The 15,087-nt window shown below is 41.6% G+C and overlaps 1 protein-coding gene and 1 long non-coding RNA gene across 4 annotated transcripts in view; one reads left to right on the forward strand and one right to left on the reverse strand.

The window, feature by feature from the left end:
* LOC309647806 (phospholipid-transporting ATPase IB) overlaps nucleotides 1-15,087 on the reverse strand; it is a 546,353-nt gene that overhangs the window by 385,870 nt on the left and 145,396 nt on the right. For all 3 annotated transcript variants that reach the window (XM_082435527.1, XM_082435526.1, XM_082435525.1), the window contains exons 13-18: nucleotides 14,204-14,281; nucleotides 11,382-11,470; nucleotides 6,333-6,377; nucleotides 3,799-3,874; nucleotides 1,250-1,355; nucleotides 814-896 (exon numbers count right to left, since the gene is read on the reverse strand). In XM_082435527.1, coding sequence (XP_082291653.1) covers nucleotides 814-896; nucleotides 1,250-1,355; nucleotides 3,799-3,874; nucleotides 6,333-6,377; nucleotides 11,382-11,470; nucleotides 14,204-14,281 — 477 coding nt within the window. The remainder of the gene's footprint in view (nucleotides 1-813; nucleotides 897-1,249; nucleotides 1,356-3,798; nucleotides 3,875-6,332; nucleotides 6,378-11,381; nucleotides 11,471-14,203; nucleotides 14,282-15,087) is intronic.
* Nucleotides 1-15,087, forward strand: part of LOC309647915 — a 256,908-nt gene that overhangs the window by 238,464 nt on the left and 3,357 nt on the right. The gene's annotated exons all lie outside the window — the stretch shown is intronic.

A 15,087-nucleotide genomic window follows, 5' to 3' on the forward strand; every position in this document is an offset into this window, starting at 1 on the left:
ATCGAGTTATTACACCAGATGGAAGTGAACTTCGAATGCCTTCAAGAGATCCAGGGATTTAAGGATGCAGAACGCCAAGAGCTGTAAAAAGCCGCGAGTCCTCCCCAAACTGAGGGTGGGAACAGCACAGGGGCGAGCGGGCAGGGACTCGCCCTGAGACCCTCACCCACCCAGACAGCAGTGAGCACGGCCCCTCCAACTTCTCATCACAGAAAACGCCCATCCCACCCACCCACCCATGTCCCTGCCGCCACCCCAAGGATCCCTATTTGACCTTATTCCCGATTTAAACTTTCTCTTCTCCCTAGATTTCTCCCTCTGGCTCCTTGAGAGGGAAACTCAAAAAAATCATAAAATAAACTTCCTGATTTCAGGGGGGAAAAACCCATATTAAAAAAAAAAAAAGATCTTAAGTGCCAACTGCCAGCCCAGGAGACCAGAGCCAGCGACCGAGGGCTTCAGGGAGACAGACGCAGACCCGCCCGCGAAGACAGGAGGTTGTGGAGCTTTTCCCAACAACTACAGGACCAGGAAGCAGGCTTCCCAAGTGCTTTACTGCACGTTATTCCACATCAGTGGATGGAAGACTGCGGACAGCGCCTTTAAGAGACAAAGATGACGCAAAAGCAACACACAACACAGGCGACAGAACCCCACGACGTATCACTTCTCAACACACCTCGTTTCTCACAGAGAACAAACAAACAAAAAACTCAGCTCTCATATGCACAATAGATGTGCTATTTCTAACATACAGTCTTCCAAAAAGCGGGTGACCGAGAGCCTCCGGCGGTGCCCTGGGGTGTCACTTACGGCCTCTATGATGACAGAGTAGGGCGTTCTGGCTGTGAAGACGAAGCCCAGCTTCCGAGCCCCTTTCACCAAAGCAGCTTCATCTGTCAATAAAGAATTGATAAGGCGTTGACTAGTCTCCGGGAATGACAGGATTCTGTTTAGCACGTTATCTTTCACATGAACAAGATCCACACCAGCGACAGAGGCCTGGCCTTTCGTGCAGTAAAGACCAAGGATCGAGAAGGCGCTCACTTACTCTCCCCCCAACCAGGACCCTGAAAGGAGCGCTTCCATCAGAGGAGAAGCCACGGCCCTGGAACTAGTCCCCTGGGCACTCTGCAGCCAGCGTGAGACCAGGGGCACACAGTGGGCGCTTTGCGGGGCCGCGTCACCTCCAAACACACAGGTCCCCAGAGAAGGGGGCAGCAGGGCACACCCAGCCAAGACGCCTCACCTGGGGAGGAGGCCTGGTAGATAATGTTGTCTCTGTCCTTCTCGGGGACCACGGTGTGGCACACGGCCAGGAGGGTGAGGAACTCCTGGATGCAGGGGGCTGTGGGCTGCAAACGGGAGCCGAGGTCACCCGACTGTCGGGACACCACTGACGTAAACCAGAGTCAGGTTCAAGGCACCCTCCCGCTCAGAATCCTGGATGCCTTCCTGCTCCCGTGAGAACAGAGGTCGGGAGCCCCAGCGTGGATCCCAGGTGCCCCAGGACCCAGCACCTGCTCGCCATCTGGCCCATCTGCTGCCACTCGCCGCACCCCCCAAGCCTGAACCCTCCACCAGCCACTCTGTCTACAGCTCTTCAAACAGAGTTCGTCCTTTCCCGCTGGCCCATGGCCGTCCTCCCCCTGCTGTCGGCCAGTCCCTCTATTCGCGCGTCCTCGGGGCTTCGGTTTACCAGTTGCGTCATCGAGAAGCCCGTTAACACCCCGTCTTGGAACGCGGTCTCTTCCCCTACTACCTACTACCTGGCAAGGTGTCTGATGTAAACCGGGCCCTCAAACTGTCTGCTAAGTGAATGGGGGTCTCTTATTTGATCAGTTTGCTGTTTCACAGTCTAAATTGTTTGCTGCTGTTCCTAAGACAACACTGGGATTCCGTGGGACTAGCTCTTCTCACCTCCTCTGCTGCTTTGGCACCCAGTGATCTGTGGCAGGAAAACAAACTTCGGGAAACTAGACTCGGAGCCACCTGCCAAGCCTGTCTGTCACCCTGCACTTTCTCCTTGCCCCTCCACCATCGCAGCGCACACACACCATTTCAGTCACCCACCCGCATTATTACCCTCAACCTAAATACTATTTGAGGATGCTTGAGTCCTCTTGCAGAAAGCAAGTCCTCACGGGGTGCTTGTTTCTTTGACATCCTTAATGAAAACTACCCTTCTCCAGAGACGGTTCTTCTGAGATGCCTTCCTCTGCTTGCTCTACCCTAGTAGCTGTGTCTACCTCTAAGGTCAAATGCAGGAAAGGACAGTGTCAGTGTCTGTGACCGTGACACAGAGCACGGCCTTCAGCAGCATCCTCTGTGAGGTCCGGGACCACTTTGTCAGAATCACCGGGGCCGAGGCCCTGCATCCCAGCCCGGGAGCGTGGGTGCCTTCCACACTCCCATCTCAGAACCACTGCTGGGAAAGTTTTCTAGCATCAACAAATAGGGACTAACTGAAATAGAGAAAAGGAGATTTCCTCACTGAAAGTTCAGAGAAAGTTTTAAGTATATCTATCTCTTCACAAAAGTTGGGAAAAATCAAGTTTTAATGTTGCTTGAGTTTACCTAGTTTTAAAACTAAAATGTTTTTCAGAAAAGAGTCATATTAGGTCTAATTTATACAGGTTAAACTGGTTGTGAAACGCTTTGATCATTGAATACTTTTCTAAGTCAGTGTTTTTCGGAAGAGCCTTTAGAACAAAAATGAATTCAGATGAACCGGCAATAAACCCTGGTCTGTTACAATAGTTCAGAATGTGACATCACAGTTAAGAAGTGAACAGACCAAGGTCCTGACTCTCATTTCTACATCTGTTTGCCAGGTAACTCTTGGCCAAGTCAATCTTTCTATGCAACTTCCCATCACCTCTCTGGGGTGACTCGGGTGCTAAAGGAAATATAGTTCAAATGCCTAGCACATAGTAGGATGCTGTAAATGCAACATGTTGCTATATCTTACTTTTGTTTCCTAAATTATCCTAGCCAAAGGATACTGTAATTACTTTTCAAAATACATGACCTCTTAGATTCACAACTACAAAGAACCAGTATGGCAGAAACCTTACAAAGCAAAAGAAATCTGAAATGCTAGAGAATTCTATGGTAAGACTCATCTTGATCATGATGTGCTACTTTATAACTTCACCACATATTTAATTTGGCTTTAAATTAAGTTATGCAACGTGTTCACCACAAATTGATTACATCCCTAAAGCACTAACGCTATATAAGCGAGGTCACATCTCTTCCCCAGACTCCAAAATGGTAACTTTCAAGACATTACACATATACATAAATGAAAGTGCATCACAAGTTATTTAAAGTCCTAGAAGCGTGTGTATGTTAATCCCAATCTCCTAATTTATCACTTTGCCCCGTGTTTCCTCTTTGGTAACCATAAATTTGATTTCAAGATCTGTACATCTGCTCCCGTTTTGTAGATAAGTTCATGTGTATCGTTTTTTATTAGATTCCACATATAAGTGGCACCATATGTCTTTCTTTGTCTGACTTACTTCACTTAGTATGATAATCTCTACACACTACTATATATAAAAAAGATAACTAACAAGGACCTACTGTATAGCACAGGGAACTCTACTCAGCACTCTGTAATAACCTACATGGGAAAAGAATCTGAAAAAGAGTGGATACATGTATATGTGTAACTGATACACTTTGCTGTACATCTGAAACTAACATAACATATTGTAAATCCACTATACTCCAATAAACATACAAAAAGAAAAAATAAAATAAAGTTCTAGAAGCAAACGGCAGCCTTACATGATGATCCTCAATGTTCTTCAAGAGCCTGGGGTCATCAAAGTCACACGAGTCACTAGGCGGAGGAGGTATCCGGCTGAAGAGAGAACAGAAGATACTTACTCAGCTCAAAAGTTCCTTCAAGATAACTCACACCTAGTAAGAATCTGTCTTCAGGAAGAACCACACCTAAAAAGCCTATAACTTTGTATTAAACTTTTAAAGATTTGAAATACTGGCTATGATTTCAAAACCTCAAGGCAGTAAATCTTTAACCCGACTGTAAACAAAATACAGATGGTCCCTGACTTACGATGTTTCGACTTAACAGTCTTTCAACTTTACGATGGTGCAAAACTGATATGCATTCAGTAGAAACCGTACTTCAGACTTCGAATTCTCATCTTCCCCCAGGCTGGTAACACGTGGGACAACCCTCTCTCGTGATGCCGGGCGACACGCGCGGCCCCAGTCAGCCCCACCATCACGAGAGAGAACAAGCCATACACGTACAACCAGGCTGGACCCAGACAGCCACTCCGCTTTCCACTCTCAGTACAGTATTCCATAAATTACATAAGCTATTCAACGCTTTACCATGAAACGGGCTGACACTGCCCCACGGTGGGCTGACGTTAAGTGTTCTGAGCACGCTGTACGTAGGCTGGCCTAAGCTGTGGTGTTTGGTAGGTTTGGGGTATTAAATGCACTTTTGAATTCTGATCTTTTCAACTTACGATGGGCTCGTCAGGACATAACTCCACTGTAAGCGGAGGAGGATCTGTTGTTACAAGGAGAAGAAAGAGATGCAAGGATGAACACCATGACTTTATTATTTCTGTTGGTCTCTGCATCTACCAGGGAGAAATCCCCAGAGTGCCCGCTCCAAGCACGTAAAATAAGAGGAATTGTGGCAATGTATCTGTGCAGCCATTCATGGCCAGAGCTTGTATGTGAAAGAGAAAAAGGGGGCAAATAATTACAAAAAAGGAAACGTGACATGATGGCTCTGCGCCGTCACACTGAAGAGACGCGAAGGGCCGAGTACACTCCCTTCTTCGCCCCTTCCTGAAACGCTGTCTTCAGGACAAAGACAAGGGAAGACAAGATGACAGCAGAGCTGATGTCAATCTGAACGCTGAGTAGATATCAGAGTTTAGTGCAGCAGAGAAAACAGAAACCAACAGCTTGCAAGGGGAAGCACCTAAAATGCAAGCTGCTGCCCCCAGCAGAAGCCTGGTGAAAGCTGAGGACGAGGCAGCACGAGGTACCTGTGAGATAAAGGGAAGGTGGAAAACAGGACAGGCTCCAAATCCACCTGAGCAAGACTCAGTCTGCGAGAAACCTCCCTCATCCCAGGCAGCCAGGCACCTGAACGTCTGCACACAGAACGAAATGAAGGTCTATCCTCCAGAGAGCCTAAACCAGAGTAGCCCTGGACCCAGAAACACTGAGCACACAGGTGGGTAGGATAAAGCATCCTCCCTAAACCGGAGTTTTAAGTGAAACACTGTATACATCGAAAGGTATGATCAACAACCCTCTGCCTCCACTCAGCTCCCATAACAGTTTCAGCCAGATTTACAGCCCTTGGCAGGAAACTGGAGGTCTTCCTGCGAGAAGATGACTGATCGGCTCAAAAGAAAGACACACAGATGCTGACGTCAGAGATCCTCTAATAAAACAGTCCTGGCTGCTCATTCCACAGGGAAGACAGACAATCATCAACCACACTGTCCCCCCTACATACGTGGCCCCAGCAATCAGCTTTCTTAGTGTAAAAATCTTAAAACGTTAGCAGACAACACCACTAGTCTTAAAGGAAATGCAAATCAAAACCACAATTCACAGCCACTGGGATGGCTATTATATACATAAAAAAGACAAATGAGATACCACTTCACAGCCATTGGGATGGCTACTATATATATAAAAGACAAACAGAAATTAACAAGTGTTATTAGCACGTGGGGAAATTGTGCATTACCAGCGGGAATGTAAAATGGTAGAACTGCTATGAAAAATAGTTTGGTGGTTCCTCAAAAAGTTAAACATGGAATTACCACATGACCCAGCAATTCCACTTTCAGGTATAATCCCAAAATATATAAGAGCAGAAACTCAGATACCTGTACATCAATGTTCATAGAAGCATTATTCACAAGAGCCAAAAGATGGAAATAACCCAAATGCCCATCAACAGATGAATTAATAAACAAAATGTGGTATATACATATATGGAATATTACTCAGCCTTTAAAAGAAATGAAATTCTGATACATGCTACAACAGGTATGGTACAACCTTGAAGATATTATTCTAAGAAGTGGAAAGTGAGTGGATATATCAGACCGATAGCTGGATATTTTTGTTAAAGTCTTGTAGTACCACTGGGCTTTTAAAACCATATTCATGTTTCAATTTTATTCTGGTTCTCTCTTGAAATAACATATATGCAACTTTTATTTTCAAAATATTCAAGTGAGAAGTGCCAATATAAAATTGTTCCAAAGCCTTTCCCACTAAAGTGTCAAGAACTGTTAAAATCTACTTACCAGAAATCATCTGATGATGGCTCCCTTGTCAATTCTGGAAAATGACTGACAGAGAGAGAGAAACAGAATGGTTACAAAACTGTGATCAAAAACACAGGTATTCACACAAAGAACAAACTCCAGCATAGATCATACGTTAGGCCCCAAAAAAGTCTTAGTAAGTTCAAGAAGACTGAAATACCAAGCATCTTTTCCTACCACAAGGGTATGAAACTGGAACTCAATTACCAAAAAATGGAAGACTCACAAATATGTGTGGATTAGACAACATGTGACTGAGCAACCAATGGATCAGATCAATGAAGAAATCAAACATGTAATCAAAAAATACCTAGACACAAATGAAAATGGAAATACAACATACCAAAACTTACAGGATGCAGCAAAAGCAGTTCTGAGAAGTCCATAGCAATAAATGCTTACCTCAAGAAACAAAAAAAAACTCAAATAAACAACCTAACATTATATCTAAAAGAACTAGAAAAGAACAAATGAAACTCAAAGTTAGAAGGAAGGAAATAAAGATTAAAGCAGAAATAAATTAAAGAGACTCAAAAGTCAATAGAAAAAAAAAAAACTATGAAACTAAAAGCTGGTTCTTCAAAAGATAAAGTTAAGAGCACTTGGGACTTCCCTAGTGGCTCAGTGGATAAGAATCCACCTGCCAATGCAGGGGACACAGGTTCGAGCCCTGGTCCAGGAAGATCCCACATGCCACAGAGCAACTAAGCCTGTGCGCCACAACTGCTGAGCCTGCACTCCAGAGCCCGCAAGGCCTACAGTCCGAGCTCCACAACGGGAGAAGCCACAGCAATGAGAAGCCCGCGCACTGCAACGAAGAGTAGCCCCCGCTTACCACAACTAGAGAAAGCCTGCGCGCAGCAACAAAGACCCAATGCAGCCAAAAATAAATAAATAAATTTATATATAAAAAAGAAAAAGTTAAGAAACCTTTAGCTAGACTCACCAAGAAAAAAGAGAGGACTCAATCAGAAATGAAAGAGAAGACATTACAACTGACACCACAGAAATAGAAGGATCGTAAGAGACTATGAACAATTATACGCCAACAAGTTTGACAGCCTAGAAGAAACAGATAAATTCCTAGTAACATACAACCTACCAAGACTGAATCATGAAGAAACAGAAAATCTGAACATACTGATTACTAGTAAAGAGATTGAATCAGTAATCAAAAACCTCCCAACAAAAGTCTGGGACCAGAAGCCTTCACTAGCAAATTCTACCAAACATTCAAAGAAGAATTAATACCAATCATTTTCAACCTCTTCCAAAACACAGAAGAGGGGGGAACACTTCCAACTCATTTTCCAAGGCCAGCATTGCCCCGATACCAGAACCAGAAAGAACACCACAAGAAAAGAAAACTACAGGTCAATATATCTGAAGAACATAGATACAAAAATCCTCAGCAAGATATTAGCAAACCAAATTCAACAATACACTGAAAGGATCATACACAATGATCAAGTGGGATTTATTCCAGGGATGCAAGATTGATTTAATATCTGCAAATCAATATGACAATACCACATTAACTAAATGAAGGATAAAATCATATAATCACCTCAACAGATGCAGAAAAATCATGATAAAATTCAACATTCATATATGATAAAAAAAAAATACTCTCAGCAAAATGGGTATAGAGGAAATGTACCCCAATACAATAAAGACCATATATGACAAGCCCACAGTTAACATTATACTCAACAGTGAAAAACTGAAAGATTTTCCTCTAAGACCAGGAACAAGACAAAGATGCCCACTCTTGTTACATTTTTTTTCAACATAGTATTAGAAGTCCTAGACAGAGCAATTAGGAAAGAAAAAGAAGTAAAAGGCATCTAAATAGGAAAGGAAGAAGTAAAACTGTCACTATTTGCAGATGACATGATATTATATATAGAAAATCCTAAAAGATTCCACCAACAATCTGTTAGAACTAAACAAATTCAGTAAAGTTGCAGGATATAAAATCAATATACAAAAATCTGTTGCATTTCTATATATTAGTAAAGAATTAACAGAGAGAAAATTTTTTTTAAAAAATCCCATTTATGGGGCTTCCCTGGTGGTGCACTGGTTAAGAATCCGCTTGCCAATGCAAGGGACACAGGTTTGAACCCTGGTCCAGGAAGATCGCACATGCCGCAGAACAACTAAGCCCGTGTGCCACAACTACTGAGCCTGCGCTCTAGAGCCTGTGAGCCACAACTACTGAAACCTGTGAGCCTAGAGCCTGTGCTCCACAACAAGAGAAGCCACCACAATGAGAAGCTCACGCACTGCAACTGAGAGTAGCCACCTCTCTCTGCAAGTAGAGAAAGCCTGCGTGTAGCAACGAAGACCCAACACAGCCAAAAATATAAATAAATAAATAAATAAATAATTTTTTAAAATCCCATTTACAACTGCATCAAAAAGAATAAAATACCTAGGAATAAATTCAACCAAGGAGATTAAAGACCTATACACTGAAAACTGTAATACGTTAAGAAGTTTTAAAAGACACAAGTAAATGGAAAGATATTCCATGCTCATGGATTGGAAGAATTAATAATGCTATAACGTCCATACTACCCAAAGCAATCTACAGACTCAATGCAATCCGTATCAAAATTCCAATGGCACTTTTCACAGAAATAGAATAAACAATCCTAAAATGTATACAGACCCACAAAAGAGGCCGATTTGCCAAAACAATCTTGAGAAATAAGAACATAGCTGGATGCATCATGTGCCCTAATTTAAAACTATATTACAGAGCTATAGTAGTCCAAACAGTATGGTACTGGAATAACAACAGTTACATAGCTCTATGGAACAGAACAACGAGCCCAGAAACAAACCCATGCATATATGATCAATTAATTTATGACAAAGGAGCCAAGAATATACAATGGGAAAGGACAGTCTCTTCAATAAATGGTGTTGGGAAAACTGGACAACCACATGCAAAAGAATGAAACTGTACTATTATCTTACACCATACACAAAAACTAACTCAAAATGGATTAAAGACTTGAATGTAAGAGCTGAAACCGTCAAACTCCTAGAAGAACACATAGGTGATAAGCTCCTTGATATTGGTCTTGGTGATGACTTTTTGGATCTGACACCAAAAGCAAAGTAAAAATAAATAAGTGGGACCACATCAAACTAAAAAGCTTCTGCACAGCACAGGAAACCATCAACAAAATGAAAAGGCAACTCACCAAATGGGAGAAAATATTTGCTCCCATTATAAATTAGAAATTATAAAGCTGATAAGGGGTTAATATCTAAAATACATAAAGAACTCATACAACTCAATAGCAAAAAAAATCCAATTTAAAAATGGGCAGAGGTTCTGAATAGACATTTTTCCAAAAAACATATAGAGCAGGCCAACAGGTACATGAAAAGGTGCTCAACATCACTGATCATCAGGGAAATTCAAATCAAAACCTCACACCTGTTAGAATGGCTATTACCAAAAAAAAAAAAAACAAGAAATAAATGTTGACAAGGATGTGGAGAAAAGAGAACCCTTGTGCACTGTTGGTGGGAATGTAAATTGGTACAGCCACTATGGAAAACAGTATGGCGCTTCCTCAAAAATTAAAAATAGAACTATCATATGACCCACCAGTTCTACTTCTGGGTATATAACTGAAGAAAACAAAAACAGTATCTCTAAAAGATATATATGCACCCCCATGTCCATTGCAGCATTATTTACAACAGCCAAGACATGGAAACAACCTGAGTGTCCATCGATGAGTGAATGAATGAAGAAAACGGCATATATGCAATGGAATACTATTCAGCCATAAAAAAAGAATGAAACCTTGCCATTTTCAACAACATGGATGGACCTTGAGGGCATTATGCTAAGGAAATAAGTCAGACAGAGAAAGACAAATACTGTATGATTTCACTTATATGTAGAATCTAAAAAAAAAAAAAAAAAAAAAAAAACAAGCTCAAAGATTAAAGAAAACAGATTGGTAATTGCCAGATGCAGGGATGGGGGGGGTGGGTGAAATGGGCAAAGGGGGTCAAAAGGTACAAACTTCCAGGTATAAAATAAATAAGGCACGGAGATGTAACATACAGCATGGTGACTATAGTTAATAATGGTCTATTACAGGGACTTCCCTGGTGGCACAGTGGTTAAGGATCCACCTGCCAACGCAGGGGACACGGGTTCGAGCCCTGGTCCGAGAAGATCCCACATGCTGTAGAGTAACTAAGCCCATGCCCCACAACTATTGAGCCTGTGCTCTAGAGCCCACAAGCTACAACTACTGAGCCCGCGTGCCACCACTATTGAAGCCCATTGCCTACAGCCTGTGCTCTGCAACAAGAGACGCCACCGCAATGAGAAGCCCGTGCACTGCAACGAAGAGTTGCCCCCACTCGCCGCAACTAGAGAAAGCCCGCGCACAGCAACAAAGACCCAACACAGCCAAAAATAAATAAATAAATACATTTATAATTTTTTAAAAACCTGTTAAAATTTTTTTTAAAAATGCTCTATTGCAAACTTGAAAATTGCCAGGAGGGTAAATCTTAAAAATTCCATCACAAGAAAAAAAGAATTTCTAATTATGTATGCTGACAAGTTAACCAGATTTACTGTGGTGATTGTTTTGCAATATATACAAATATCAAATCATTATGTTGTACACCTAAAACTAATATAACTTTACATGTCTATTATACCTCAATTTTAAAAAAAAGGCATTCAGATCAAAACATGAGTAAGAAATGTATAATTATTAGATTAGAAATATAAATTTATAGATTCCTTGAGATTTCTCACTAGGTTAGTATTTGCAGAAATAAACCATGTTTTAACTGGTCTAAATTGGGACCCATTCAGTTTTAAACACCGTCAGCAGTAATTACACATCTAAATCCCTTATAAATGTCCTTTCAAAAGTATCAGAAAGTCAAGGTATTTGACTAAGCAGCTAAAAATAAACTTATTTTGTTGGAAGAACACAAATAAAATTTTCAGAAAGTGATCAAGACACTCACCCATAGGTTACCCCAGCAATGCTACACTTCTTGAAGTTCATGATATTGCATGTAAGAGTTCCAGTTTTGTCAGAAAACAGGTATTTTACCTAAATCAGAGAAAAGGAAAAAACATACAGCAAGAATGTAAGAGACCAACAAATGAAGTCTTTTCTTCTGTGTTTTTCAAAATCTGTATTAGTTTTCAAAGGTAAATTCCCTATGTATTATTATAAAATTAATATATTTTAATGCTTAGGCCACTTAAAAAGCATTTCAATAACCAATTCTAGAGTCCACTTGTGTGGAAATGTACAAAGGAGGCTTCAGTAACAGCTCTGGATCCATTTCAGATCTGTAAGCACCAAGTCCCGTCACTAGGCATCTCAATGACACTTATACAGAATTCGTTCTTGTGTCCAAAGTGTCAAGACAACAAGCTCAGACTTTGGCAACCACAATATATTTCTTTCTCAGACTCCATCCCCTAGTTGGACTAAGAAGGCATATCCTGAAACAGCACGGAACAAACACAAAGCCTCTCCATCATGATCACAGTGAGGTTACATGAAGGCAGCTTGGAACTGCTGCAGATTATTTAACTTTCCAAGGCACGAAGTTTTACACATTTAACACACTAAGCTCTCAATATACAAAGGTGAAAAGAGAAATTCCTGTGGAGGTTAATAAGCAAACCATTTTGACATGATTAACTGACTGCAAAAGAGATGAACCCAAATGCACGTGTGCCGTGTGAGTTCTGTCCTCCCGGGTGGATGCTGTGAAGGGGAGGGGGAGAAGGGACTCAGGACCACAAAGGAAGAGAGTCCAGGTCAGGCTCTGGATACTAACCAGCCATGTGGGCTCAGGAAAAGTCACCTCACCTTACTTGGACTCAATTTCCATGTCTATGAAATAAAAGGTTTGGCCAGAAGATAAGTAACATCATTCTATGTGTAACTTTCTGGGAAATTACACCATGGATTGGTGAGAGGGAGTAATCAACAGAATTGTCTCCAGGAAAGATTCCAGTTTCCCAGGGATTTTCTAAAGAGGGGTCATGATCGCGGCAGGATGTGAGATAGACTCCAGTGACCCCCAAGAACTGTTCTAGGGAAGCCACATTGCACTGTTTTGTAGAAGAGGGATTAATAACATGAATTGTGTACTGTACTTTTTCTTACTGATACAATATAAGCAAATATACTGAGAATTATTTTTAAAGCAATTCAAGGCCCTTTAAGTAAAGAAAGATTATTAATGATCCTAAAGAAGTCAAATCGTACCTAGAAATATGAAATCAGTATGCTATGGGTAATGAACGCTTTAACTATAAATAATAAGTTTTTATATAAGTTTTATATGCAGTAAGTCTAGGGGTACAAAAAGTTCAGTAGGATCAGCCTTTCAATAAGCAGTATTTCTTTCTGCCTCTTTCTTAAAAAATTTAAAGATTATATCAAAATATTTTAAAATGACAATTTTATAATAAGGAATTATTAGCATTTTTTATCCTTGTGTCTATTGAACATTAAGTTAGCCTTTAAGTTGCAACTCAAAACTAACTCTCCCATGCAAACTTTCCCTATTCCCAATTAGGATGAACTATTTCATCCGTGCTTGAGTACGTTGAATCCTTCAATCATCCAGGTCCAGTTCAACAGCATCTGAGAACACAGTTATACTAAGCATTGTGCTAAAATGACAGAGGCGACCAAAGACTGTGTCTCAGGCACATCCACACCCTCGAATGGGCTCAAAAGTCCCAGGATGGGGACTTCCCTGGTGGCGCAGCGGTTAAGAATCCGCCTGCCAATGCAGGGGACACGGGTTCGAGCCCTGGTCTGGGAAGATCCCACATGCCGCGGAGCGACTAAGCCCGTGAGCCGCAACTACAGAGCCTGCGCGTCTGGAGTCTGTGCTCCTCAACGGGAGAGGCCCGCGCACCGCGATGAAAAGTAGCCCCCGCTCGCTGCAACTGGAGAAAGCCCTCGCACAGAAACGAGGACCGAACATAGCCAAAAATAAAAAATATAAATAAATAAATAAATTTAAAAAAAAAAAAAAAAAAAAAAAAAGTCCCAGGATGGAAATGGACATGTATTACTACCACACCTCTTACTTTACTGTATTTATGTTTGGAAAAATTGTTATGGAAACACTGAAGAGAGAGAAGTTAACTTTCCTGGAAGTCTGGAGAAGGCTTCAAATAGGAGGTAAATTTCATCTGATACATAACCTCACTCACCTCATGGGGTTGTTGGGAGGTGCCTATAAGATTTATAAGGTGAAATTATAATCTGTAATTGCAATGCATTCAAAAGAGGTATTCCTTGCAGTGATTTCAACAGAAGATGAAGACATAATGCATCAGTAAAGGCAGTAGGGGTTTAAGGGTGATGGTGGGAAAGAAACCGGTTCCCTGAAATATTCCAGAGATAAAACCTGGAACACGTGAGAGACTGTATGGATTTATGCCCTTCAAATCAGCCCTCACATATTTTGTAAGGTTACCCAATATCCAAGGACCTTAACCATTATTTTCCCTTTACTTGCCCCTGATTAACAATTTTAAGATTCCAAAGTAAGGTTGTACTGTATTTTTTGCACTAAATTTGTCGCAGGTACCTTCCAGGTGATAAGATATACCCATGCCTCAAAAAGTAAGTCAAGATCAATTAACATTTGTATTTAATAATACCTCCAAGTACTACAGAGCTCTTTTAGACATCAAAACCACCTTCATGGAGAATTATTTTTGCAAAATCTCTCTATGGTTCTTCCAACATTTGTCTGCCACCGTATTCATACACGGTTCCCAAAGTCCCCAAAGAGGCGCTCACCTGCCCAAGCTCTTCATTAAGGTTTGATGTCCTGGCCATGGCAGGAGTGTCATTTCCTAGATAATACATATCTGTGTCCTGAGAGAGAGAAGGGGGGCCACTTCAGAAATTATCTACCATCGATTCCTCATTTAGATTAAGAAGAAACTAAAAACATATAACACAACATAAATGTTAATTTTTAACCTGGGGGTGAAAATACAGTGTCTATTAGTGTAGAGAAACACTGAGATACAGAGGAAAACATGGTATTTATTTATATCTAGAGGATTTGGCTTCAAGATGATCATCTCCTGACCTAGACTAACTCATACTCCTGAGTTTAGCTAATACCTCATTCACAGGATTGTTGTGAAGCTCAAATAAAAAATGCACATCAAAGTGTCTGGTCTCCAAATACTGGCTGCTGAGGTCTGGTGCTTAATGGCCACGGCAGTTCCTTGAAAATTCCACCTCGACTCTTGCAATAGAATCCAAATTTACTGTCACCATGAATTTTGACAGGTAGGGGACACTTAAGTAGACACACCTAAGAGAACGTTACTTCAGCACTAAGGAGACTTTAAAGCATGAAGGGCTGCAGCCGCTTCATCCCCCCTCACCAGAAGACAGGCACCTGCTACACATTCTGCTCCGTTTTTCCATTGATGCTCGTGAGAGCCCCTGCCCTGCCCATTTCACAGCCCGAGAAGATAAGACGTTAGGTGACTAGTCACAGATACCACTGGCTCAGGGACAGCCTTGCCCATTCTCTAGGCAGTTGAACTCCCAGACTGAATCGTAAATCAACGACGTTCTTCCTTTTCCGGGAGCTCAATTCCATCACTGAGGCTCCAAGAGGGTATTAGGAAACGGCAGCTGACACGTCCCCAGCACCTCAGCTT

This window comes from Balaenoptera physalus, assembly GCF_965194825.1.
Source record: "Balaenoptera physalus genome assembly, chromosome: 18".
Classification (NCBI taxonomy): domain Eukaryota; kingdom Metazoa; phylum Chordata; class Mammalia; order Artiodactyla; family Balaenopteridae; genus Balaenoptera; species Balaenoptera physalus.